This window comes from Daphnia pulicaria, chromosome 2 (genome assembly GCF_021234035.1).
Source record: "Daphnia pulicaria isolate SC F1-1A chromosome 2, SC_F0-13Bv2, whole genome shotgun sequence".
Classification (NCBI taxonomy): Eukaryota; Metazoa; Arthropoda; class Branchiopoda; order Diplostraca; family Daphniidae; genus Daphnia; species Daphnia pulicaria.
The window spans coordinates 12024496-12049281 of NC_060914.1; the positions used below are offsets into that span (position 1 = coordinate 12024496).

Consider the following 24786-nt stretch of genomic DNA (forward strand, 5'->3'; position numbering starts at 1 on the left):
GTATAGGGACATTTGATAAGTCAACACGTATTTTGTAATGCTCATTCTGATATAAAAAATACATTGCCGATATAGGAATGTTCGAGGGGTCCAGTCCTTCAGTTTTACATACTTCAGGTCTAACATGATTGCAGGCGAATAAGCGAGTCGCGTGAGTGCGTTGCAAAGGAAATTAAGCGGAAAAGTGCACCACCCGTCGTGATTAGAGTTACAATCATTGCGATTTTTAATGTTGATCATTGTGAAATATGTCGACATCTGATTCAATGGTATATTTCGAAACGTCTTACAGTAAAAGGCATTTACATACGCAAAAACGCAACGCAAATAAACTGATACCGAAGCTAGCAACAGTCTGCCCAACATTTTATTAAAGGCTTCCGAAAGTAGATAATAAAAAGATGATTATACATGCAGAAAAATGTGAGTAACAGCTAAGCTAAGGTGTTCGTCACTTCTTTTTTGATCTCAGTCGACCAATAAACTCCGATAAAATTCAAGACCAAGACGAACGATAAATATTATCGCAAATATTTACACGTTGTCTCTAATCAGATCATGTGTTATGCTTTCTATTGATGTACGCACTAGTGACAAACTATATAAAAGCCCCCCGGTCAAGCCGGCAAAACTACACCTGATACTTTTCAATCTCCACCTGAAGGCTCAACTCAACATTCATCACCGCACACGATGATCTTTCGCCCCACCACTCTCTGCTGCTTCCTTTTGATCGTTGCGCTGGCAACGAGTGCCAAGGTATTCCTACCTGCAATCAAATCTCACATGAATAATATTTGAATAATTTCTTGTATCAGATTCCGCAAAAGAATATGCATCGTCATCAGTCTAGCATTGAGGAGAATCGAGAGAAGAGCGCTCGTTCCGGTTATTTAGATTCTGTTCCGCATAGCAATGAATTGTTTCTAGATGAACAAGACTATCTGGATGACTTTTCAGATGACTCTCTAGATTGGAAAGAAGAAGATCCAGAAAAAAATTCCAAAAATCTTTTCAAATATCTTCTAAATATACTTTCATTTGAAGCAAAACTTGAAGAACTAATGACGAACGACAAAAAAATCCCAAGTCAAGAAGTTTCAATCGTTAACATGTCTGGCAGTGGAGAAGATCCGGACGATGACTATTGGGAAGACGAAGATCCAATCGAAGAACTTGTTATCGATGAAATGCATCCGGTCGTGACCACCACGACGGAGCCACCGACCACCACTGAAGCGGTTATTACCACTATGATCACGGCAAACGAAAATCAGCTGTCGGGTTCCTGCAAATCATTGGCAAACGGCAATTACCTCAATCCGTTTGATTGCAAGACTTTCATCTACTGTTTCAATGGAATCGCGTACATTTTGGTATGTGCCAATCCACAGTTTAGATTCTCAACAGTTAACATTAATTTATTTGTATACTCACTTTTGCAGAACTGCCCGACTACTTTGGTTTCTGGCGTCCAATGGAACTGGTGCGACATCACCCGCGAAGCCCAAAATTTGCCGTCCTGCAACTAAAGAAATCCGGTTGTCGCGACACAAAGTAAACGATAAGTTTATACTAGTTAATTTCTACTTACTAATAATCCTTATGAATAAAAATTCATTACCTATGTATCTTGCATTGAAAACACCCGAACAAGTATCTACACACATTACCCTGATTTACGAAAATACAAGATCTATTGCAAATCACAATGAATGTTAGATAACCGAGTTAATTATTTCATATAAATTATCTGGAGTCTCAAAATTATATAACTGCCTCACAAATGGACAACATAAATTGATTTCATCTTTGTCGTACTTGGACGAATGGATCACCGATCCTGACCGGCTGATGTCCATTTACAGGTCACTGTTCCGGCTTAGACTACGACAAAGTGTTTAAGATCAGTTCACAAATAAATGAGATAAATAAAATAATTAAGAACAACTGCAGGCCTCTAAAGGGTTTTACCTTTAATTTTTGCTGGACGTGAATAAATTCGATTCTATATGTCGACCCATAAACCATTGCGCAATCTGCAGCGCCGTCTAACAATCAACGAGATATTCGACGCCGTCTAACAATCAACGAAATATTCGACGCCGTATAATGGTCAACTGAGATCATATTGGACGTAAGTCTTCATGGTGGACTTCGATCCTTGTTATCTGCAAAGCAAAGCAAGAACGGCGTAAAAGAGAGGCGAATAACAAGATAAGCCAAATTTTTGACATATGATATATGGACAGACACACCTCTAATTTTTTTAGGCTTGGTTTGCCCGTTATCCAAGTTGTAAAATTTAAATGTCATTAGCATATTAAAAAAATTAAAATTTTTCCCCTAATAGGGAAAATATTATTTCGCTTTCCAATATTTGATTCGAGACAATTACGTACAAATTCAACTGCAAATGAAGACTATGGCAATGAATTGGAACCCTGCAATTCGTTAGATGTGATCAAATTCGTCTGATGTTAACCGGAAATCTGAAAAATTCACGATAACGATTGTAATAACTTTGTCGGGTGCCTATTCGAGAAAGTCTTCGTTATGATGCCGATTTAGCTTCTAACCTCCCCCTCGCCCCAAAATAAAAAAAACTATTTGCCAAATTCCGAATACTTGAATTAAAAAATAACATGAAAAACCTAGTCCACGTAGCGCCATGAGACGGCTTGTTTAAAGCGGTACTATTGTACATTCAGATTCATCATCAGATATTAACTTATTCTGTAATCTAGATCGAAAGATTTTTGACGCCCATGTTAACAAGCAGTTTACACGGGCTTTGTAAGGACTGTCAAAGTATCGGTCATCTGATAAACTCCCGTAGCGATAGTAACGCCAAACATTTAAATAAGCATTGCAGCAGAGTTTGCTTGTTTTAGATTATTATAATGGATGACAGTCGTCAGGTACCTATCCCATTTTCTTACCAATGAGAGCTAAAAAAATGAAATGCGGTAAATAAATTTGTAACATCATTTCTAAATTGATAAAATCCTTAAAAAAATGAAGCTCATTCTTCAACGTGGAGGTGGAAAAATGCATTTGAACTACACGAGAAAAAAGATGATCCCTTTAAGCAATCAAGACTTTTCCCTAGTAACAACCTAGCTTTTATTTGGTCGACCGTTACAACTTGGGTGTGGTCCAGGAGATAGTAGATAAAAGTCATCTTATCGGATCAGAGTCTGTTGTTAGCGAGAGTTTTGGTGAAATCTCATTCATGTCGGCTATTAAAAAGCTATTTGCACGACTTCAAAATACATCTGATATGCTGTAACAAATCTCGCACATTTGACTAACCTAGCACTTTGTTCCGACTCCTGTCATTTCCGGTAAACCCGTCGGTCGCCGACTGCTGTTTGTAAGATACACTTGTCCTATTATCGTGGGACGGCACCTGAAAGCAGAAAAAACAAGACAAAGAAAGCAATCAACGATTTTTGCTGGTACACAGCAACTGAAACAATGGAATGGAATTCGCTAGATAAAAGTGTACAATAGGCGCCGCTATTCTTAGTGGTTTTCCACATTCGAAGACGACATAAAGAGACCTAACAACTCAGCTAACTATTTTATTAGACCTTTTATAATGTTGTAAATCCTTCCTTAATAATACGTTGCTGTAAAACTAATTGACTGAATCAAATCATGACGTGGTCGCCAACAGAAAATGAATTTCCATTTTGCATGGGTTCTCGACAAGAGGCGAAATGATGATCACAATACAACAGGAGCCGTTTAATAATTAAATCGGGGTCATGCCAGCTACTGAATTACACGACGGAGCCTTTAGCCGTTTAGTCGCCTGTCTTGACACCCTTCGTAATCAGCAATCGTTCAATGAGCAACAACATTTGCTTCTCAAGGGCGACTTAAGAATCCGACAACATTTCCACAATTTTGCCAGGGTAAGGTGAATACAAGAAAGATGGGGGTGACATTCATAATTGAATTAAGTGATCCCAGATTACAACCAAATAACACACCCACCTGACGATCCTTTACTGTTCCAAGGGGACATGGAAGTTGCAACTCGCTGTTTGACAACGTCTTACAGCTAGCACTCCAATTGTCCAGCTCTACCCAATAGTTTTGCTAAGTCTCCTAAAAGGATCACGCCATTTGGCAAGGGTAGTTGTTTTAAAATTGTTTTGTACAAGGTATGTATGGCCCGATTTTCGTTACAAGAACCTCTCCCCTCCCCGATCGCTCTAATATCATAATTTTATCTTCAACTGCTCATTCTCAATAATTACGAGACCAGCAAAAATGGTGGGAATGTCAGTTTGGCCCTACCTTGAAATTATCGTTCGACATCTTCAGGTGTTCGTGTTCCATCCGCAGAGAGTAAAGGTGGGTCCAGAAGAAAAGAACGTCCTCGTGAATACATTCTCCCTCACATGAATGTACACGAGGACAAAGCGAGGGCGCGGATTTCAAGAAAGGTGAAGTGAAATGAGCCGTCCGCAATCCGATCCATCAAACGAATGCTGTTCACCTAAAAATTTAAGCAGTAATAAAAATTATGAATGAATCTCAGCACGAAGTAATGAAAATGAGACGTTTGAAGGATATTTAAGCCATTTAAAATTAACTGGCTACTACAAAGCACCTCTCACGAGATCAGACTGAGCCACTATTGAAGGATCCCAAAATTGAGATTACAGAGAAAAGCTGCACACTATATGCATAGGTTTGCTGCCTTGGTAATTATAATGTTGACTCTCATTTTTACCAAATTCACTGAACAAATGAGAAAAGAAGAAGCCTTTCCTATTTAAAGCGACAAGTGCTTTTGTTAACTGACAAACTTTCTTTCGGGGTTATTAAGAATATTTACGTTTGTAGCAAGGATGCGGCGATAAGATAATAAAGGAAGAGGGGAGGATATTCCCTTATTCTTATTCAGACAGTTTGAGGTTGAGATTCCCTGTCCAAAGGCTGTGGCAGCATTGATTTGACTTTCAGTAGAAATAAATTCATCCATAGAGTTGTCAAGTTGAAAACTTGGCCTACAAATAGAAATATATCTTGAATTTTAAAACAACAATGTTTATTTGAGAGAAGGACTTACTTCTTTATACAGACAGTGAAGAAGAAATCCTCTTGATGGTGACATGCCCAAATGGTGGTAAACTTCTGGATGCTTCATGTGAAGAATACACACATCCTAGAGATGAATTTTTAAATGGTTAACAAGTGCCAATTCAATTACTAAGAAAACTGTTACTTTGAGGGACTTTTGCAGACACCAACTTCCGAGTCTTTTGAAGCAGAAATGACAGATTGTAACAGAAGTTTTGGACACTTTCTTGGTTTCAGCCGGAGCTACTGGACCAACCTTCTTTATTTAAGCAACAACTTTCTGCAAAACAAAAGTAAAATTACACGTACTTGACAAATTCAAAAAACAAAACTAGTTTTACTTTTTTATTGGTGCATTTTGAGGTGATGCCATGTCTTGTACACCAAGTACACCAATAACCATTCTCATTCAAATAATTACAAACCTTGCTAGACAAGAGTTATGAAAAGGAAATGTCTAGTTCCCATTCTATTGTCAGCATATTGCCATTGAAGTAAATCATCTGCCATTTCCAAAGAACAAATGATGTGTTGAAAAAATTCACTACTACACAAAAGCTAGCAAAACAGACCAAGTAATTATTTTCCAATCCAGAGCGTTGAGAAGTTTGATGACATCCCACACTTCTGTAAGCATGTCCGACAAGAGCACAGGACAACAACCACCACTCTGTAACTGTTCAAGGAGGCAGCCATTTGCCATTTCTTTTAATTTCCAAATTTATGCTGTGTTGTCATGTTATGAAAATGCGAATGCAACGGCGAAATTCTGAACCACAGTGGCGCGATTTTTGAATCGCACTGAATTATGGTCCAATTGTGCCTCGCGCTTAGCGTCGCCAGTTTCCCTCCGGGACTTTTGGGGTTTAACTTAAATGAGGGGGGTGCATAATAAATTTTTGGAGGTTAGGGGTAAGGTTATACTATATAGGTTAAGTATTTTTTCGCGCAGTGTAGAGTGATTGCTCGGCGCTTATTATAGACATCATTTTGGGGTGTAACTGTAATCCAGGAGGTCGCCTAACTATTTTTTTTTTTTTTTTGTAACCTTTTGACCAGTTTCACAACTTGTATCATTTGGATCCCTATCATGTTGGAATTGAAGCCATTTAATGCAACTTTAAAGCCGGACTATCTAGGCAACAAATTTTGTTTTATAATGAAGAGAAGAGGGCAGAATTTTCTTCAACTCACTTATAGATTAGCGAAGTGTGATTTATGGATCAACTTAGTTGAGTAGCCTATTGAATTTCTTACGAAGCATTCTAAGTCGCATTCTAATTTATGCAACCAACTCCGCGGATCTACTCAGCGGATTATCCTCCCACGAATAACCAATTCCATTCGTCATCATTTTTCTAAAATCATTTCTCATGACCAAAATGTTAAGCTCTATGTACCGCTTTTCTATTCGAAACTCGGTGTCGTTGGATAGCTGTGACAAGCAGCGGGGTATGGAGAGAAATCGAACAAAGTTTTTATACAGCAACACAACAAGCCGTATTCAGCAGCGGAGCAGCCACTGTCACCTAGCGGTAGAAATATCGATCTCTTCTGAGCGGGGAAATGCCGTGATTCAAAAACTAGAATTGTAGTCTCGTTGATTGTTTCCAAAATCAATTGAAAACATCTCTTTACAGTGTACACTAAATTATTTAAATAAATGCACTCAAGCTCATACTCTTATTTCTAGCAATAAAAACAGAGAACGTGAAAACCAATCGTGTTATAACATCTTTGCCTTGTATTACATAAGTCCACTGTTCATATTTTTTTTTTATTCTTTTAGTTTTTGTTCTCCCACAAAGGGATTGAGATTTCCCGATCAAACAGTTTTTTTTCAATTTGACACTGACGAGGTGACGACAATGTTATTATATAAACAACATGTATAATGCCAACAACTTTTTTTTTTTCCTTTTTTTTCTGCTGGGCTGGGCTGGGGTGGGGGGGGGTCTACATGATGCACACAAATACTCACTACGCGCACACGATCAAATATTTTTTTTTTTGTAACTTTTCTTTTCATTTCTTGTGTGTGATGGACTGTGGGGCGTCGCAAAAAGGCAGGAGATGCTTTTCTTTTTTCTTTGTTGACGGGAAAAGGAAACACGAAATCAAACAGAATCGAAACACGAAAAATAAAAAATAAACGGCACGGTTCTTTATCGTCGTCGAATGGGGTTGCGAAAAGCCAAAGAGTGGGAGGAGTCAGATGTGTGTACAGAAACATTGGATTTCGCTAGTTGAAATCATAAATAAGAAATTTTCTTGTTTTTCATTTCTTTTCTCTTTTTTCTCGTCTGAGGGCGGGAGGCTACACAAGTACACAGTCAATCTACTCTGCCCCAATTAGTCAAATTCTCTCTAAAATAATAATCAGATTTAAAAGAATAAAGAAAAATGCATTTGATTGTGTGCAAACCGGAGGGTAATAAAAGGAGTGGGGGGCCGATTGGAATGTCGATTGTATAAACATCATCTGCTAAAACACGACTGTCGTTTTTGAAAAACCCTAATTTTTTAGAAATCATCTACACACCTGATATCAGCCTGTGATATAAATTGCCCTGCCCCCTGATCCATTGGGCCAAAGGGCGGGTGTTGTTACATAACTGGACATTGATACACTACTCTCTGACAGATTAGCCCATTTTCTTTTTTAAGTCAAACATCTTCTCATCTTTTGTCAGTCGAAAATTAAGAAGTTCCATCGCTGGACATTTTCAAAGAAGCGTAGCACTCCTGACACACCCGCACCGGCCGGCGGATCCTCAATTGCATAATTTCAGACTCGTAGCGACTGCAACTGTGGAAACCAAAATCAAAATTGCCAAAAATTAATTTCTATTTCAATCCGCAAATTTCCATTTCATTTCGATTATTTACCGGGAGCAGAAGACGTGTCCGCAATTCCGGCAGTGATGTCGGCGCTCAGTCAACGAGAATTTCACGCGGCATTTAGTGCACGTTTCGACCGTGTCGTCGCGGAGCCAATGGTCGGCCACCGAGCGGCCCGTCACGTCCGTCACGCTCCACGAATGGATGCGACCGCGGGCGTCGCCCACCAATACAGTTCGATTGTCCCTTTTTTTGAAAGAAACAAATCAAAACAAAATTAGGACATTACATTCCAATGATTTTGTTTTAATTTTAAAATGTTTTTACTTGGAAATGGCCAGAGATGTGACGGACGCAGGTTCGCTGTTGTCTTGGCGATCGTAGGCCGTGTGCATCGTCAATTTCGTCCGGAAGATCAACTGCCTCTGCCACTTGAAACCTGCAACCGGAAGACAAATTAAAATTTGTAATCAAATTTCATCCGTCCAATTAATTCTGAGATTTTAAAAAATTCAAACCTTCTTTCAGGACATGGCGGGATTTCTTGCCCGGCTGTTGGCTCACGAAAGGAGCCACCACGTTAGCTTTGGGCGTCTGCTGCTGCTGCTGCTGTTGCTGGATGGCGCTCTCTCTCACTTCCGACTCGCTAATCATTTCAAACGTTCCGTTCAGACTCGAATCGCTCCGGCTCGTCTGCAACGGCTCAGTCGATTGTTGTTGTTGTTGTTCCGGTTGTTCCAGCGATGGATTCTCACCTTCCTTTGGTTGAGTCGGGACGGGCGAAGAAGCTGGGCAATAAAATAGAAACAGAGTCGTCAATCAAGCGAAAATGATTAATAAAGTCAAATGGAATTGGTTTACTGCTGTCGGGCCCTTCGTGTTCGCTGCTGTCGCCGCAGCTGATGGGCAAACTGCTGAGGGACGCCTGTCGCTGCAGAATGGCACCGGGCAGCTGGGCATCGTCGGGTGAATCCTCTTCCGATTCTTCGACCAGTTTAGGAGCCTCGGCCGTTTCTTCCGTCCTTAAAACTTGTGTCGGCGTTTCCTCATTGGGAACCTGGGCAACAAATTCAAACCATTCAAATAATCCCAGGGGAAAATTGCCGTAGGTCGAATTACCTGGACGTAGTCGAGGGACCACATTCGAACGACGCCGTCCGTCGATCCCGTCAGGATGACGTTCATGGGGTCCCACTCGTTCAACTGCGAGAAACAGACGCAGAGGATGTGCTGCGAGCGGCCGATTTGACCCACCAGGGTGTTGACGCTGGCCAGCGGGTCGCCGTTGATGGACCAGAGGTGGAGCCAAGTGCCGGAGCAGGTGGCGATGTCGCCCGTCAGGTCGTTGATGTCGATGGCCGCCAGCGGCGCGTTGTGCCCAGTCAACTGGCGGATGAAAGTCAAACGCGACAAATCCCAGACGATGGCCGTCCGATCCCTGGAACCCGACACCAGGATCTGGTAGCCGGCCGAAGCCGCCAGGCAAGTGACGGCCTCCGTGTGACCGTAGAGATGCTGGCGAACGATGAACTGCTTCTTGCCCAGGTCCCAAACGGTGACGACCGTGTTGGCCCCGCCCGTCACCACCGTGCGTCCCGTTGGGCAGACGCAGGTCAGGATCTCCTGGTGGAACGGCGTCTCGCAGACCATCAGGGCCTTGTCCGAGTCGTGCGGGACCAGTCGGATGGAATGGTCGGCGTAGCCCCAGGCGACGCATCGCGTGTAGTTGGGCGGCAGGAGGCACTTGTTCTCCTCGACGGCCACCACCGACCGCTCGGCCCCGATCATGTGACCCACGGGCCGTTTCAGCTCCTTGACGGCCTGCAGCGACGGGCTGAGGTGGTCGACGTGGTGGAAAAAGGCCTCGGCGGCCGCCCCGCTTCCGCCACCGCTTCCTCCGCCACCGCCCGAATGGAAGCCGGAAGCCGCTGACGACGGCAGCAGAGGCAGGATCTGCATGGCAGCCTGTCCGGCCAGAGGCAGGGCCATTTCCAGTCCGCTGATGCGACTGCCGGCCCCGCCCACCTTCTTGCTGGGGTGCGGCTTCTTGAAGAGCTGCTTGGGCGTCTGGCCGAAATTGTTGATGAATCCGATGACGGCGTTCTTCTTGAGCGGATCCTCGATGCTGTAAATGTCCACGTTGCCCTCGTAGAAGAGCGGGTGGAAGAGGTTGACGGACTCGACGGCCGCCGGCCCTTGCTGCTTGTAGCCGAAGATGAGGTCGATCCACTCGTGCAGGTGCTGAGAGACGTAGTCGCTCTCCAGGGCGGCCCGGTGCAGCCGGATGAACTCGCGCGGGTCGTTCTTGGCCCAGGGCGGCAAAACCACGTCATCCAGGGCCACGCCGCTCTGCTTGCAGCCCAGGTCGAACCGGTTGGCGTTGACCAAAAAGTCGGGCAGGTAAAAGAACTCGGGGATCAGCTCCTTGACGTCGGCCATGTTGAGCTGGGCGGCCGACCACCAGGCCTCCCTGATCGAGTGGAACAGCCGGTCGGCCAGGTCAAAGTGTCCGCCCTGCAGCTGGAGGAACTGCTGGGTGAAGGGCTCCAGCCGGACCAGATAGGAGCAGACGATCATTGCCGACGAGTAGTGGGTGCCGTAGTGGTAAGGGCCCGTCTCGTTGTGCGGGTCGTCCCACTCCTTGTAGCGCTTGCGGAACTGCTGCAGCCGGTCAGACGTCTGGGCCCCCATGGGCTTGGACAGGTCGCGGAAGGTGGACGGCTGCGAGAGGTCCAGCTCGGGCGAGTCGTAGTCGGCCAACACCCACGGGAAAACTGGGTACTGCATCAGATCGTTGTAGGAGCGGCCGGCCAGCGTGTTGAGGTGCATCAGATACTGGAAGTTGGACAGCTCGCCCCTCACCCAGCGCTGAGTCACCGACGTCTCGCCCATCAGACCGGCCGTCATGGTCGACAAGAGGCCAGCCGACTGCTCCACGTTAGCCGCCCGCTTCTGACCGGCCACCGATTGGCTGGCCGAGTCCGAGAGGCCCGTAGCCGTGGCCAGCAGCCGCTGGTAGACTTTGTTGCGGACATTGGGTGGGAAGGCCAGCAGGTGGTTGCGTCCGTCATTAGAGAAGATCTCCAGGGCGATGGGCTGGAGGAGGTAGCGGCGCTTGTGGACCTCGCGGATGTCCTCGTAGCCCAGCCGCGAGCACTGGTGCACCGACTTGAGCTCCTGCCGGTTGCTGTTGCTGCTCCCGCTGCTCCCGTAACCGGGCGTCGTGTACGGCGGGACGATCGGCTCGAACGTCCCCGACGGGAAATTGGAAACGTCGCGGATTTCCCGCGACGGAGTCTGAGTGAATCCGTCCACCACGTATAAATGCTCCTTGCCTGTTTTTCAAGTTGAATTAAATAATAAATGAAATCCTGGCCAGCAAATCAAGTCGAAATAAGTTAGATTACCAAAGAGGAGGAGTCCGTCGACCGTTTCCAGGCCCTGGACGCGTGCCGAGCGGAACAAATGGCCAATCTTCTCGTTTTCTTCCAGGAGTCGCATCAGGTTCTGCCAATCCTGCGGTTGTTGCTGGGCCGTCGATTGGGACGAAGCCAGCGGTTCGTCCGCCGCCGGACTGGATCCGATCAATTCCACTTCCTCGTCGATATCGGCCATCGTCTGGTTCACCTGCTGGACGTCTCGTTTGATGGGCCTCAGCAACTGCGGCAGATCCTGCGGCAGCTGCGGAGAAGTCGACAGGATCGCCTCGGCCGGCACCAACTCGTCACCGGCGCTGCCACCGGAACCGCTCTCCACCAGCACCGACTGCTGCTGGGCTTCTTCCGGCTCCTGGACCCGATCCACCACCTGATCCTCCTGCAGGAGACTCTGCCTCCATTTCGAGTAGAGTTTAAAGTGCTCCTTGGCGTCCAGGGAGGTGGCCACCTTGTACCGGATCGACTTGTTTTCGGCCAGCTCCAATTCCGGCCGGTAGGGGTACAGGGCGTAAAAGTGCGGGTTGGGCGTCAGTTTCTTGCGCATCCGGCACGGCCCTTCCGTCATGTCCAGCATCCACTTGGTCAGGACTCGAGACTCTTGCGACGGGCCCCACAGGCCGCGCACCCGCAGCAATTCCGTCTCTTCCACCCGCTTCCAGCTGAGCCGATTGAATTGCTCGACGTGCTGCAGGGCCTGCTGCCTCTGCCTCCGCTCCAGCTCCAGTTGCTCCTTGAGACCGGCCAGTTGGTACTGGGTAGACAGCCAGACGTCTGCCCAGCAGTAGGAGAGGTTGCCGGCGTGACTGTGCCGGCCCATGGCGTTGACCGTGTCCTCCTTTTTGCTGCTCTTCATCGTCAGCGAGCGGCTGGTCAGACGGGTAAGCCCGCCCGTCACTTTCTGGATCTTGGACTGGATTTGGTTGGGCGTCGACACTTCCAGGACGGTGCGGTAGGCGGAGCGACGCTCGGCCTCGACGTATTGCATCCACAACTTGAGGGCCGGCTCTCTGACCAGCTCCAAACTGGGCGCCCGGTGCTGGGTGTTGGCGCCCAGGCTGATCTTGAAGGCCTCCTCGACGGCCGGTTTCTTGCTGACGTACAATTCCTCCCAGACGCGCTGGGCGGCCACTGCGGCCAAATGCTGGGCCTCTCTCAAACTGCTGTTGGGCTCCACTTCCTCTCCGCTCACGTGCCAAGTCGTCCGGCTCGGCTCCGTCCTGCATTTTAAATTCAGTCAACAATTTGTCCACACAATTCCGCACAAAAATGGAATGATGAAACTTACGAGATTTTCAAAGTCAACGTCAGTTGGAGTAGGCAATGGCACAGGCAGCCGATAAATTCCAGGTCGTGATTGCCCGACCCGAAAATCAAACTCCTGGAAAAAACGGACAAATAATTAGTTTCGATTGTAGACAAATGGATTGCCAATAAATTGATGACGCACCTGTGATTAGTCAATTTGTGGAGGGCTTCCAGCAACGACATTTGCTCGCTGATCGAGTCGGCCGGCCTGGACAGGAGGAACAGGATGCAGCGGTTGAGGCAGCGGTAAATGTTGTCCAGCGACTGAGAGGCCAGGCCGGAAGAGCACGAGCCGCTGCTGCTGGCGCTGCTGCTGCTGTTGCCGCCAATACTCGACGTCCGCTTCTTGGCCTGCGTGATGAGCTGGACGATGAAATCAAAGACGTGGTGGGGGTCACGGTTGAGGACGCCCAGCCAGAGCTTGTCCACCAAGCGGCCGGCCAGGTAGAAAATGTTGGGCGCCACATTCTGGAGGCTGCCGCCGATCTGGGTGACGACGGGCAAGACTCCCTGCTCGCCCAGGATGACGCCGGCCGACGAGAGATATTCCATGACGATCGTCAGCAATTCCGTCTGGAATTGGCAGTGCTGGTTGTAGTTGGCCGAGTCCGGGCAGGCGTCCATGATGACGTCGATGATGGGCACCGGACGGACGGTGGTGCTGCTGCCGCTGCTGGCCCCCGTCCCGCCGCCGCTGGTGACGGGCAGCGAGAGCGAGTCGATGACGATGGTCCTCAGAAAGTCCATCAGCGTCTTCTTGGCCCGGTGGTGGAAGGTCAGCGGATCCTTGGCCGACTCGATCGAACTCTCCACCATGACGAATTGGCGGTTCAACTCCTCGACGGGCGTGCTGGGCTCAGAGCTGAGGCTGTGCTGCTGCTGGTGATGGAGGCCGATGGGGAAGAGGCTGGCCACCATGGCGTTGAGCAGGTCCGACGTCATAAACACCGACATGTAGTCGGGCGCGTTGTTGTAGACGTAAAAGAGGAACTGGAGCAGGACGTTGGGGTAGTTGGTCGACGCCTCGTCGGCGCTAGTCTCCTCCGGGTTCATGATTGCCCGCATCATCGTCAATAAAACCGTGATGGCCTCGGGGCAGTACATGGGGACGCCACGCCCGCCCAGCGATGCGATGGGCTGCCCTTGGCTCACACCAAACAAGCAGCTCCAAATCGTTTCCAGGTCCAACTGGCTCGAGGTCCTCAGCTGGGCTTTGCCAACCATCAGACCGATGATGAGGTAGTAGATTTCAGGCAGGCTCGTGTGGTTGACTAGCATCCAGCCCAGCAACTGGAACCCTGGTAGCTGCTGGCTCTGCAGGTTGCCGCTGGGTGACGTGGCCACATCGTCTGAGGCCACGCTGAAGGTCCTGCCCACCAAACGCAGGGGGCCTGCAGCCCCAGCACCGGCAAACCCCTGAGAGGTGATGAGATCCCTGGAACGAGCCCAGCCGGCCCCAGTGCTGACCCCCTCACGGAATCTGGCGAGGGACTGCTGGTTGGAGAGCAGAAGGAGGAGGCAGTTGGCAGAGAGGATGACGCTGGATGACTTGACTTGGGGCTGCATGAACAGCAGCAGCCAATCGAAACCCAACACGCGAAGAAACTCTTCGGCGAACCTGAAATCAACAAGACATTTTCAATTTGGAACAATTCGGGCAAAACATAAACGAATGGCTCACGTCTGATTGATGACGCCCTTGTCGTGGACGAGTAGCAGCTTGAAGAGGAGAGTCAGACCTTCATTTCGACTTGCCACCAAAGCTGCCGGTGAACTGTCGTCCAGCTTCCCGTCATCGCTGCTCGTATTCTTGTCATCGTTGACGCAGACGGGCAGAGTGGTGGCCAAATACTGGCCGAATCTGTTTGACGATGGAAATGAAAACAAAAACAATCGTCAACGCCATCTAGCGGTCAAACGTCAAACTAGACGCCATCTAGCGACGAATAATGCGAAAGAAGATCAACAAACAACTCACAGCAAAAGGTCGACTGGGCGAGGATTGTTGTGCAAGAGCCAGCCGAGAAGGTTCCAGAGGGTTTCTCGAGCACTGGCGCCGAGTATTGCGACGACCCCTCCGCCCGGGTGATGATTTTCGTGGTGGAGAATCTGCAGCAGACGGCCGACCAGGTTCAGGTCGCGCAAATAGCGCGTGTTACTCCGGCCGTCTGTTCCGCTCTCGGCCGCCATCCGGTAAAACAAGTCGAACAAAACTTTTAGCAAATCGTCCACCGTATCTCTCCACACCTGGGAAAAAAAGTTGTCCAAATTATTCAAAGTAAAACTTGAAATAATTAAAGAAAAACGAACATCGAGATCAGCCAGCAGGTCCCTAAAGGCCAGGCTGTTGTTGGGCTCGTTGCCGGCCTTGTTGTTGTGCTGTTCAAAGCCGACCAGGACGAGGATCAGCTGCAGGATGTGGTTGTTGAGCCAGGCCTTGTGGCGCTTGAGGAGGTAGGCCAGCGTCTGGTAGCCGCGGATGCGCTCCATCTCGTGCTGGGCTTGCCCGTTGCACTTGACCACGTAGACCAGGGCCTTGACCGAGGCGTAGAGGCTCTCCACGTCCGTGGCCATGGCCACCAGGCCAAGCAGGACGTTGCAGCCGCCAACGGCCTGCATCGTCGTGCAGATGGGACGCGGGCAAAAGACTCGGACGCCCAGGTAGCCGATGACGACTCCGCCCAGGGTCCTAGCCGGACCGGAAAGGTGCCCAGCCGCGTTGTGCAGCAGCCGGATGGGAGTGGCGTTCTCGTGCGACGACATGCCCAGCTGTTTGGCCACGGAGCGCGAGTCCGTCTTGCGGTAGACTTTGCGGATCTTGGCCAACGTCAACGGACTCATGGCCGAGGCGTTGAGGCCGAAAACGATCCGCTCCTCGTTGACCAAGGAGCACAGGGCCTCGGCCGAGCCGGGCAGTTGCGGCGCCTGGAGACTGCCGACGTAGTGGGGGCCGATCCTGTAAATCCACTGGACCACCTGGGGGTTGAAGGCGTCCTCGACGAGATGACACGGACCCTGGCGCCAGACGAGCCTCGACTGGCGGCGCCACGACGGCGCCGTGCCGATGTAACCGAAAACGGACGAGGCCACCGTCAAGTTGGCCGCTCCTCCGCCCGGATTTTGTGATATGTAATGCATCTGCGCATTTTAAAAGTGAAATCAATTAAAATATAAATTCAATGGAATAATAAAAACGGCGGGCGACTCACTTTGCCCGTGTAGACCAACTGGCCGTCAATGTAGAGGGAAAATTGGGAATTCTTTAAAACGGCCCGGCTCCAGACCAAGGCCAAGTGATGCCAATGCCCTTCCTGGATCAGATCGGGATTCCAAATCCGAGCACCGAAATCACCCGACACTTCCGGCTCCCAATCGCTCGATCCTGGTGGTTCAATTGGCTTCGATTAAAATTCCAATTCTATAAAATTCGAAACAGGAGGTGCGAAATAAAATTTCACCTTTGGGCAAAGGAGTTTCCTGGGTGCTGACCAGCAAGGCCTTGTCCCTGGGCGACAAGACGACGCTCAAACAGACCAAATTGTCGTCCGGCCGCTCCATGACGTTCCTGACCAGCGTCAGGAGCCGAATGCCGTGCGGGTCCAGTCGTGGATCGCTAAACTTGTCGACGCAGATCCAGGTGGAGTAGCTCATGCCAGTTGGGGCCGGGAAGACTCGGTCGCCTCCGCTGCCCACTCCGCCCATAATCACTTGGCCGGATGAGCCGTTTTGGCCGGCGGCACCTTGTCCAGCCCCGCCGCCTCCTCCACCGCCGGATCCCGAACCGACTCCGCCGTGCTGACACTGGGGTGCCACCGACGGGAGGAAAAGGCATCCGAATCCTTCCGGCTGCATGTCGAACTCGACAAAGGGCGGAGGCGACAGCGCCACTCCCTGGTGGCCGCTCCTGCCCACGTCCTTGGGCGTCGACATGGACACCAGCGATTTCAAACGGAACAAGGGCAGTGGGGCCCCGTTGCTGCTGCTGTTGCTCTGCACCGTTTTGGGATCGCTCAATTCCGGCAGGAGGCAATTCAAAGGATCGCCCATCCGCAGAAAGGCCCTCAAGTCTTTGGGCTCGAGAGCCTGACGGACGAGCTGCTCCAGGACGGTCAGCAGGGGTCCGTGGAGGTGACGGGACTCGTCATTGAGGACCGAACTGGCGTATTTCAGGATCTCCGAAGGAAATCCGGCGTCGCAGAGGATTTGGACGTTGCGCTCCGAGTGGGTCAGCGACTGGATAATGTCCGTCACCAGGAGCTGGAGGCTCCTGCTGGCCTTGACGTTCTCGGGCGTCCAGATGGAAGGCAGAAGCTGGAACATGGCCAGGACGACGCCGGGATGGACCAGAATGGGATCCGGATTGGCACTGATGGGATTGAGATTCACCGGCCTCCTGAGGGCGACACTCGGGTCACTGTCGCTGCTTTTACTCCGCGGAATATTTTTGCCGTCAGCCGAGCAGCAGACGGGCAACGTCTGGGCCCGATCGTACGAGTCCACAGCCAAATCGTAAAGGAGTCGAAGGACCAGGGTGGCGTTGACCAGCGACCGATTCTTGTCCTTGACTTCTTCTTCCCTGCAGAAATAAGCAAAAAGAAAAAATTAAAACTGGATCGATTGACTGGGATTTAACTGGGAACTTGCTCGAAATCCTGGACGCCTCGGTTAAAAATTTGGTGCAATCCTCCAACTTGTTGGAAGGGTGGATCGCCGGTTGCTGCGGTCGAGTCTTCCGGCTCGTCTGGCGAGTCAAAGGTGCGGGTCTGGTCGAAACAGCCCAGCAGTCGGATGGTGTCGCAGAGAGACGGTCCGCAAATCTCCTGCTGGAAGAACTTGGCGTTGGCCGGCTCGTAGCGCATAGCAACGCAGAGTGTGTTGAAGATGAGATGCAGGAGCCGCAGGATCTCGACGGGGGTCAGGGCGTCCCAATTGGCGCTGGAGGCCGACTGGGCCGGATCGGGATGGAGGCAGCCTTCCATCGAGACCAGGGCCGACATAATGTAGACAAAGGCGCCCACTTTGCGGAACATGGTCCGGGTCCGATGGCTCTCCCTCAGGCAGGTCAGCAGCGATTTCAAAATGTCCATTTTCAGGGCCAGGTCGGTGGCGGGCGCCGATTGGAGGAGACCCAGGACGGTGCCCATGTCGTCGTCACCGCCCGTGCTCAGAATGAGCTGCTGGACCAGGCAGAGAGCTTCCCGGCGGCAGTCGGTGTAGGGGATGAGATTGTGGGCGCAGCGGGCGCCGCCCGACTCACGGAAAACGGCCGCGTTGTTGGCGTTGCCCACCAAGAGGACGCCCAGGCCTTCCATCACCAAATAACCCAATTCCCTTTCGCGGTCCGGCTCGTCTTTGATGATGGCAGTAGCGGTCTGCCCGTCACTGCCGTCTAATTTCAATTTCATTACGGAGGCAAAGCGCTGGAGGCAAGTCACTAGGACTTCCAGCAATCCCACTTCGCGGTAGACATCCTTGAAGATGGCGTGATGCCTAAAAAAATAAAACAAAAAATGAGGATCAATCAATTCGTCTGTATGCCGCCAATGTGGATGATATCGATCCAGCGGGAGTAATAATAGCCCAGCGACAAAAGGAAGGAACCAGTACTCTAACCGGGTGAGGGGAGGCGACTATCAATAAGTCGGGAATGGGGCAGAGGACACAAGGATCGATAAAAGAGTATAGAGTACCTCAGAATGGTGAGGAGGACGACCATGCACTGAATACTGCACTGCGTGTAATTGGCTGCGTGATTCCTCAACAAAAGCGAAAGGGAAATCAGCTCCTTGCAGGGCACGTAGTTGAGCTGGAAAACCACAAATTCCAGCAGTCGGAAATATTTCTCCTGCACAATGAAACAACCCAAAAAATAAATGTTGACATAGTCCAAAATTTTCTAAATAATTGTGTTCCAAAATTAGACCTGGACTTCGGCTCCTTTCAAATGAATTTTTTCGGCAAACTGATTTAAAGTATTTTGCGACTCGAGGATGAAATAATTGGCCGGATCAGAGTGGAAAATGGTGGAAACGGCGTCCAGGATCACCGAGGAGAGAGTCGACGTTGATGATTTGATGAAAGCGCTGTGCAACACCTGGAACGCCGGGATATTCCTCACGCTCGACCCTGGACATCCCAATCAAAAAATGAAGAAACTAAAAACCGACTCAATTAAATTAAAAGCCTGTTGGATATACCTTTGCCCAGCGGAGTGGGGGTGATAAAGTTTGGCAACTGAAAAAGAGATCCGGTGGAAAAGGCCATGGGACGGACTTCGTGGAATCCGCACGTACTCAACGACGAAACCAGGAAAACCAAATTCCTAAGAGCCTCTTGAGATTCCACGACCGTGTCGTGTTCCGCCCTGCCAATGCCACAGAAAAACCAATTAACAATTAAAAATCTAACCCAAATGGCCATATAATGGCGAATGTGTCACCTGAGCAAAAACTCGGTCAGGAAACTGTAGCCCTGGCAGCTGCGGAAATCGTCCAAAAGCGTTTGCGTCACGTCGGCCGAATCTTTCAACAGGCAAAAGACGGTGGCGAACATTTCCACCACTTCCAGCGGCAGCAAATCGCCCGACGCCTTTTGCATGTTCTCCACGCAGAGCGAGACGCAGCCTTTATCTGTCCAGGGCGGAATCAATAATCAATTAAGAAACAATTGGACACACTGTGACAAGGAAACTTGAAAGCGTTTGGCCAATTACTGTGGATGTAGCCGAGAACGAGGGCCGTCAATCCGTGTCGAGTCAACACGACCAGCACTTCATTGGCATTTTTCCTCCACAAAAGGTTGTGCTGAGGGCACCAGGAGCTCAGGGCCGAAAACAAAAGTGTCAAATCGTCTTTCCTGGCCAGCTCTTCCGTGGCTGCTGGGACGCTGCACAATCTAACGAGCATCTGCAATTGAAATGACTTCATTAACTCCTGAGAGCCTGGCAGAAAGAAAAATTTTAAAATCAATAAAACCTGGCCAAAGGATTTCTGCAAAAGTTGCCTCCGCTCCCTGGGAGTGAACTCGCAGCCCGGCGGGGCCGCGTCGGGGTTTTCCAGATCGGGAAGATCGAAGAATAAGTAGAGACACTTGACTAACGTTGAAGGAACAGAGGCGGCCGTCATGATTTCAATCAAGCCGGGACCGCCCAGTGAGAGCAAGTTGAGACAGGTCAGCAACATCCAGCCGTTTCCGTTCGATTCTTGGGTGGCGTTGGAGCTGGACTCTTCCATTTCGAGGAAACCGGCGATGGCCTGGCTGGCGGCCACAGTCGACTGGTTGGACGCCCGCCGTCGGATTTCCGACACGGCCAAACGGGACACTTGCTGACAGAAGCTGCCCACTTCGGGGAATTTCTCCAGCATTTCAGAGGCTGGGCAGTGGGAGAAGACACGGCAAAAGAGGGGCAGCATGCTGTACATCCTGCTCTCCCTCTCTGCTTCCGTCATGGCCTGGGTGGCCACCGAGTTGAAGTCAGAAAACAGTTTGCGTAGATGGGTGAGGCTGAGGGCTGCGTGCTGAGATGGGGAGGGTTTGATGCCCATAACGATTTCTGTTGTGGCGCAATTGGCAACTGGAGGACAAGTGTTGGCTCCAGCTTGCTGACTAGCTTCCGTCTGTGCGGCCTGGCTACTGGAGCCAAGCAGGAACCGTTTCATGGCATTCATTTTCTGCAAGCCACAAATGTGATCAAATCATTAGTTTATATTTTCACCCCCAATAACAACAATCACTGAGGGACAACTTACTTGAGATATTTCGTCTCTCGAACCTTAAAAAGAGGGACTTTGTGATTGGGTATTTACGTCATGGGGAAGCATCTTTTTGCCATCAACCTGATTGGCAGAATGAGAAAATGCGGGCCAAGAATTTGTTTTCACTTCATCGTTGTTATCAGTTTCCCTGGTTTCACAATAAAAAAAGAAACTAAAACACTAGAAATTATGTCTCTGTCACTGACATTTGACAGTCGCACAGATTACGTCCAATGAAAACAATGGGGATGAGACCTACATCAGCGCCACCATGCGACCAACTTTAATTCTCGAAAATATTTGATTAACTGGCCAATGCGGCAACGCTGAACTGAAATCGGGTAACAATTTCCCGCTTCATTTTCAGTTTTTCACGTTGGTGGTTGGAGGTGTTGGTCGATTTTAGCACGTCTTGCTCGTCGATAATTTTTTGGAGATCCTATTTGCAATGGACATGCTTTGAAGGTGAAAACAAAAGTGAAAAGTTTTCTCCGTTTCATTCTTGTGTAAACTGTTCCACCGTTTCTTAGATAAAAGGGGTGACAATCAGAGAAAAAGTTGGACCTCGTGGATGGACACGAACTAATCGTCAGTTTATTTGAAGCATGATTTGAAGAGATTCCTAGGTTTGCCATTTATTTAATCTATTTAAGATGGAGGCACATAACACTTTCTTTAGTTTGCAAGCATATGTATAATGGCAATTTTTGGAATCAATTTACTTTCGTGTTTCTCTGGCCTGTAGCAATTAACAAACTTGAACCTTGAGATGGGGAGAGAGTAGAATAATCTAGAGCGTTGCTGAAATGCCTTGATTCTCTAGGTTTGTAGTTGCTGACCTTTTTCAATCAATCGCTTTTTGTAATTGTCAAGACTCGCTTTCTCTGTAATTTACTTCACAAATATTTATGTGATCCGTGCTCTTGTGGTGATGCAATTGTTTTTGCATGTTGGTTTAAGTTATCAGTTGGTTTTAATTTCAATGTTTTCTTTTTGTTGTTACAGTTATTGCTGGCTTTCGAGTAAGAACAACACAAGAAAAACTGCTCGGCTGCACCAACAATATCACAGAGATGTCAATGACACTGGTCGTTACTGGGGCTTCATTCAAAGGTAGACCCAATTATCTTTTGACTTTTGTTGGTGATTGAAGCTAATGTCCACCACCTCCTTGAGTCGATTAATCCCCTCCTTCCTTTTTCCTACCCGTTTTCATATCTGACATCAGACCTGGCAATTTGCCTTGTCGTTGCAATTGTTATGTTTTGCCATTTGTACCTGCCGTTTTTTTTGTTATTTTTGGCTGCAATAATGTCACAAAAAATCTAAATTGAACGAATGATTCTGCGGGCTATAAATCGGCTATAAATGTGCCCGACCTCTTTCGATTAGAATTGGTAATTCCTAGTCGAAATTTTGTGTTAAAAAATTTTTTTTTTTGGGTAATTTGCGTGTTAGAGAAGCACGATAAATCAATCTTATTATTCGATTGATTAATCTAAATATCTGAAAATACCGTGCGTCGAAACATTCAGTTGTTTCAAAAAGGGTGTGTTAAACACGCCCATTTGACTTGTTAAGATGAAAACGTTGTTTGCGAATTTTTATGCATGGTTTTTTTCCGAGTCCCATCGAAATCTTATTTTTCATTTCAAAGCCGATAGGCAGATACTGATGTCATTCAATTGCGCCTGGATTTCCTAAATGACCGTATTTATTGTCACTGCGTGTTTCGATCGGGTAAATCTTTTGAATTTTTTCTCCCTCTTTGTACTAGATTTGTTTCGGTGAAAGACTTTTTCGTCGATTTGGAGAGTCTGGCTGATGAACTTGTGGTGTTGCATTCCAAGTCGTAAATATTTTTAACTCTTTTTGCCTTTTCAAATCGGTTAGGGGAGATTCTTCCGGACATTTTCTTACCTTTGGACTTTCTGGTTTCGGCGAGCTGGAAGTCGCCGGAGCTTGTCAGCGTCGTCGGAATCGTATCGAATCGTTGGGTTGCTTCTTTGGTTGGGCCGAAACACATTTTTTTTTTATTTGTTTGCATCTGAACCTTTTTTCCAATGGACCTTTCTCTTCATTTAAAGTATACAGAACTCAAATTGATCTCAGTTGAACCCACTCTCACTCGACGCCATCACAATACTGGGTGTTTGAAATGCTGTTTGAATTTATTTTGTTGTGAATTCGTGATCAAAAGTTGATTTATTTCCCTACCTACAACACTTTTAAAATATTATTTCTTTTTCCAAAATGTATCCCGTAAAGTGGGTCCAATTGTCATTAGGATTATCGTAGAGATTCGCGCCAGTCGAAATAAATTTTATCCGAAGCCAAATTTCATCCCCTTTTCGTAAACTGAACGTCGATTGCAGAGTCAACGACGTTTCTTGATTAGTTTGACTGTTGTACTCTTTCACAAAGCCCCACCCGATGTAATTCCCGATGAGATAGAGACCTACTCCTAAACTAAGTATAGATGACGATACGGGAAAATTGGGCGTGTCCAGTAAACGAGAAGAAATACGTTCCTGGGGCGGGGGCCGTGAATTTAATCAATTTAGCGTTACAACTAGACTGTTTGCATTCAACGTGTTGCAATTCTGCTGCTGTAGAATAGTTTCGTTTATTAAGACCTCTCCAATCACAAACTTGATTTTGATAAACTGTTGGTCAAAAATAGTCAAATCGTTTTCTGTTATTTTCACCAAAATTCTTGTGATCTCTGCCCTTTAGATATGTAAAATGTTTTGGCATTTGTACATTTTTCCGCATTTTTCACTGTCATTTCATTATCCATATTTTATTTCAAATGGTTACAGATATCCATTGCCGGCTGTCGAGTCAGAATGGAGCACCTGAAAGTAGAACGAGAATAGCAGATGCAAGCAGCAGTAACAGGATCACGTAGCTGTCGAGGCTGGTAATTCGCCGGTGCTGGTCGTTAGGGCTTCATTCCAAGGTAGGACCCAGTTATTCTTTGTCATTCATGTGGTATAAATGTCGGTCTACTTACTTACGGCATAGTATTCTGATTCCCATCTTCTTTTATCTCTCGGCCTTCCGTATTTGTTTTCATTGTGAACTGGCCGCTTTCCTTTTTATTGGCCGATTTGGGCGTTGCCTGTAGTTCATTTCTAGTAGGATTCCGCGGTGGAATAACTTCCTGATCCGACATTTAATCGCACGTCTGTTGGTCCTATTTGGGACTAATGGCTGTGTTAGCAGTTGGCAAATATTATGAGTCTACTTTTCCAGTCCATTCCAGGAAATGAAGGAAAGTTTTTTTGGTTTGAATTGCAAGCCCAAAATGGGAACGAAATTCGTGCCTGGCGTGTCCAAGAATCAATCGCGTTTCATCTCAAAGACTCTGAGAATGGTTGCACGTGTCAAGTTCCTGCGTTGGAACATCAGGTTGTTGCACGTATTTTGTTTTGCGCAACACTAATTTATGTGTGTATTCAAATAAGTTGCTTGCAAATTTTTGATAAGACTATCTTTAACATGGTTAATCCGGGTCCCATCGAAATCTGATTTTTTCCTCCCGAAGACGACAGACCCAAATGTGACTTAACTGCGTTTGCAGTTAATCTCAATGAATTATTGTGACCGCGATGCTTCATTGGGAAATAGCTCTTTTTGATTTCTTTGCTGATGTAATTGAATTTAACGAAGTATTGGCGAACAAAATTTTGCCAAAAGTGAGGATCGTGACTACGCTGAAGTTTGAGGGAAAATAATGAAACAAACGAGGCGGAATGTGAACTGTGGTCGTTCGGCTTATTGTAAGCTCCGCCTATCTAGTGGACTTGAGTGATCAAGCGGCCATAGAAAAGACATAATCAGCCTTACCCTTGAGGATGCATCCTCAAGCATGCATGCATGCAGTTGCTATTCCAGGCTCTTAGTTGGGAACAGAATCACCTGAGCCTCATTCACTAGGGCAACTTATTTCAGACACCGCTCTCTCCTCTAAAAGATGGGTTGGGCGTCCTCAGCCAAATGCGAATTTGTTGTCCGGTTGTTCACTGTCCCATTTGGTAAAGTGGTTACATCTAATTCATCAATCTGCTACACTGCAATTTCCTAGCAAGCTTATTGAAAAAAGACAAAGCTTTAAAATTCGTCTCCCAACTTTTTGATAGCCAGGCTTGTATCAGAAACCGTGCAACAAATCGTTGAGATATTGTAAGGCTTCTCACTGGGTTGGGCTGATATCCTATTTTTCTCCTTTGCTTGTCTGGCTACTTGATTTCATCGGACCCGTTGTCAATGAACTTTTTTGCTCTATTAAAGTAAACAGAACTCGCATCGATCTCAAGTGCGAACTCAATAGATTCCCTCACAGA

The 24786-nt window shown here is 47.9% G+C and overlaps 2 protein-coding genes and 2 long non-coding RNA genes across 12 annotated transcripts; 2 read left to right on the forward strand and 2 right to left on the reverse strand.

The window, feature by feature from the left end:
- Positions 1–624: 624 nt before the first annotated feature.
- Positions 625–1712, forward strand: LOC124326489. Its single transcript, XM_046785369.1, has 3 exons — positions 625–759; positions 819–1376; positions 1446–1712. Exons 1-3 carry the CDS (start codon positions 694–696, stop codon positions 1530–1532), a joined length of 711 nt encoding a protein of 236 aa, XP_046641325.1. The 5' UTR covers positions 625–693; the 3' UTR covers positions 1533–1712.
- Positions 1146–5791, reverse strand: LOC124326680. 9 transcript variants are annotated; one of them, XR_006915616.1, is made up of 11 exons: positions 5673–5791; positions 5442–5603; positions 5246–5380; positions 5090–5185; positions 4856–5027; positions 4628–4788; positions 4312–4513; positions 3316–3412; positions 1975–2171; positions 1438–1887; positions 1146–1288 (listed from the first exon to the last, which is right to left on the reverse strand). It is a non-coding gene; the product is annotated as an uncharacterized LOC124326680 (long non-coding RNA). The 9 variants fall into 9 exon arrangements; XR_006915621.1 differs by having other exon boundaries at positions 1438–1696; positions 1822–1887; positions 5442–5791; XR_006915617.1 differs by having other exon boundaries at positions 1438–1696; positions 1785–1887; positions 5442–5791.
- A 1030-nt stretch (positions 5792–6821) lies between these two features.
- LOC124326025 (WD repeat and FYVE domain-containing protein 3-like) lies at positions 6822–20674 on the reverse strand. Its single transcript, XM_046784589.1, has 22 exons — positions 20432–20674; positions 19658–20353; positions 19396–19588; positions 19123–19312; positions 18881–19047; positions 18607–18809; positions 18374–18528; positions 17328–18173; positions 16142–17259; positions 15893–16065; positions 14994–15821; positions 14662–14930; positions 14365–14544; positions 12826–14301; positions 12664–12756; positions 11349–12595; positions 9061–11276; positions 8803–8998; positions 8460–8729; positions 8269–8380; positions 7990–8187; positions 6822–7909 (listed from the first exon to the last, which is right to left on the reverse strand). Exons 2-22 carry the CDS (start codon positions 20348–20350, stop codon positions 7801–7803), a joined length of 10932 nt encoding a protein of 3643 aa, XP_046640545.1. The 5' UTR covers positions 20351–20353; positions 20432–20674; the 3' UTR covers positions 6822–7800.
- Positions 20675–20867: 193 nt separating this feature from the next.
- Positions 20868–21260, forward strand: LOC124326878. The gene is made up of 3 exons (XR_006915925.1): positions 20868–20902; positions 20968–21063; positions 21183–21260. It is a non-coding gene; the product is annotated as an uncharacterized LOC124326878 (long non-coding RNA).
- The last annotated feature ends 3526 nt before the right edge of the window (positions 21261–24786 follow it).

Bases quoted from the DNA above. Each gene is read 5' to 3' on its own strand.
- LOC124326489 (XM_046785369.1), top strand. From the start codon at position 694: ATGATCTTTCGCCCCACCACTCTCTGCTGCTTCCTTTTGATCGTTGCG. The intron at 760-818 runs GTATTCCTACCT...TTCTTGTATCAG, and splicing joins CGCTGGCAACGAGTGCCAAG to ATTCCGCAAAAGAATATGCA. The intron at 1,377-1,445 runs GTATGTGCCAAT...TCACTTTTGCAG, and splicing joins ATGGAATCGCGTACATTTTG to AACTGCCCGACTACTTTGGT.
- LOC124326025 (XM_046784589.1), bottom strand. From the start codon at position 20,350: ATGAATGCCATGAAACGGTTCCTGCTTGGCTCCAGTAGCCAGGCCGCA. The intron at 19,589-19,657 runs GTTTTATTGATT...TTTCAATTGCAG, and splicing joins TGCAGAAATCCTTTGGCCAG to ATGCTCGTTAGATTGTGCAG. The intron at 8,730-8,802 runs GTAAACCAATTC...TTTATTGCCCAG, and splicing joins ACACGAAGGGCCCGACAGCA to CTTCTTCGCCCGTCCCGACT.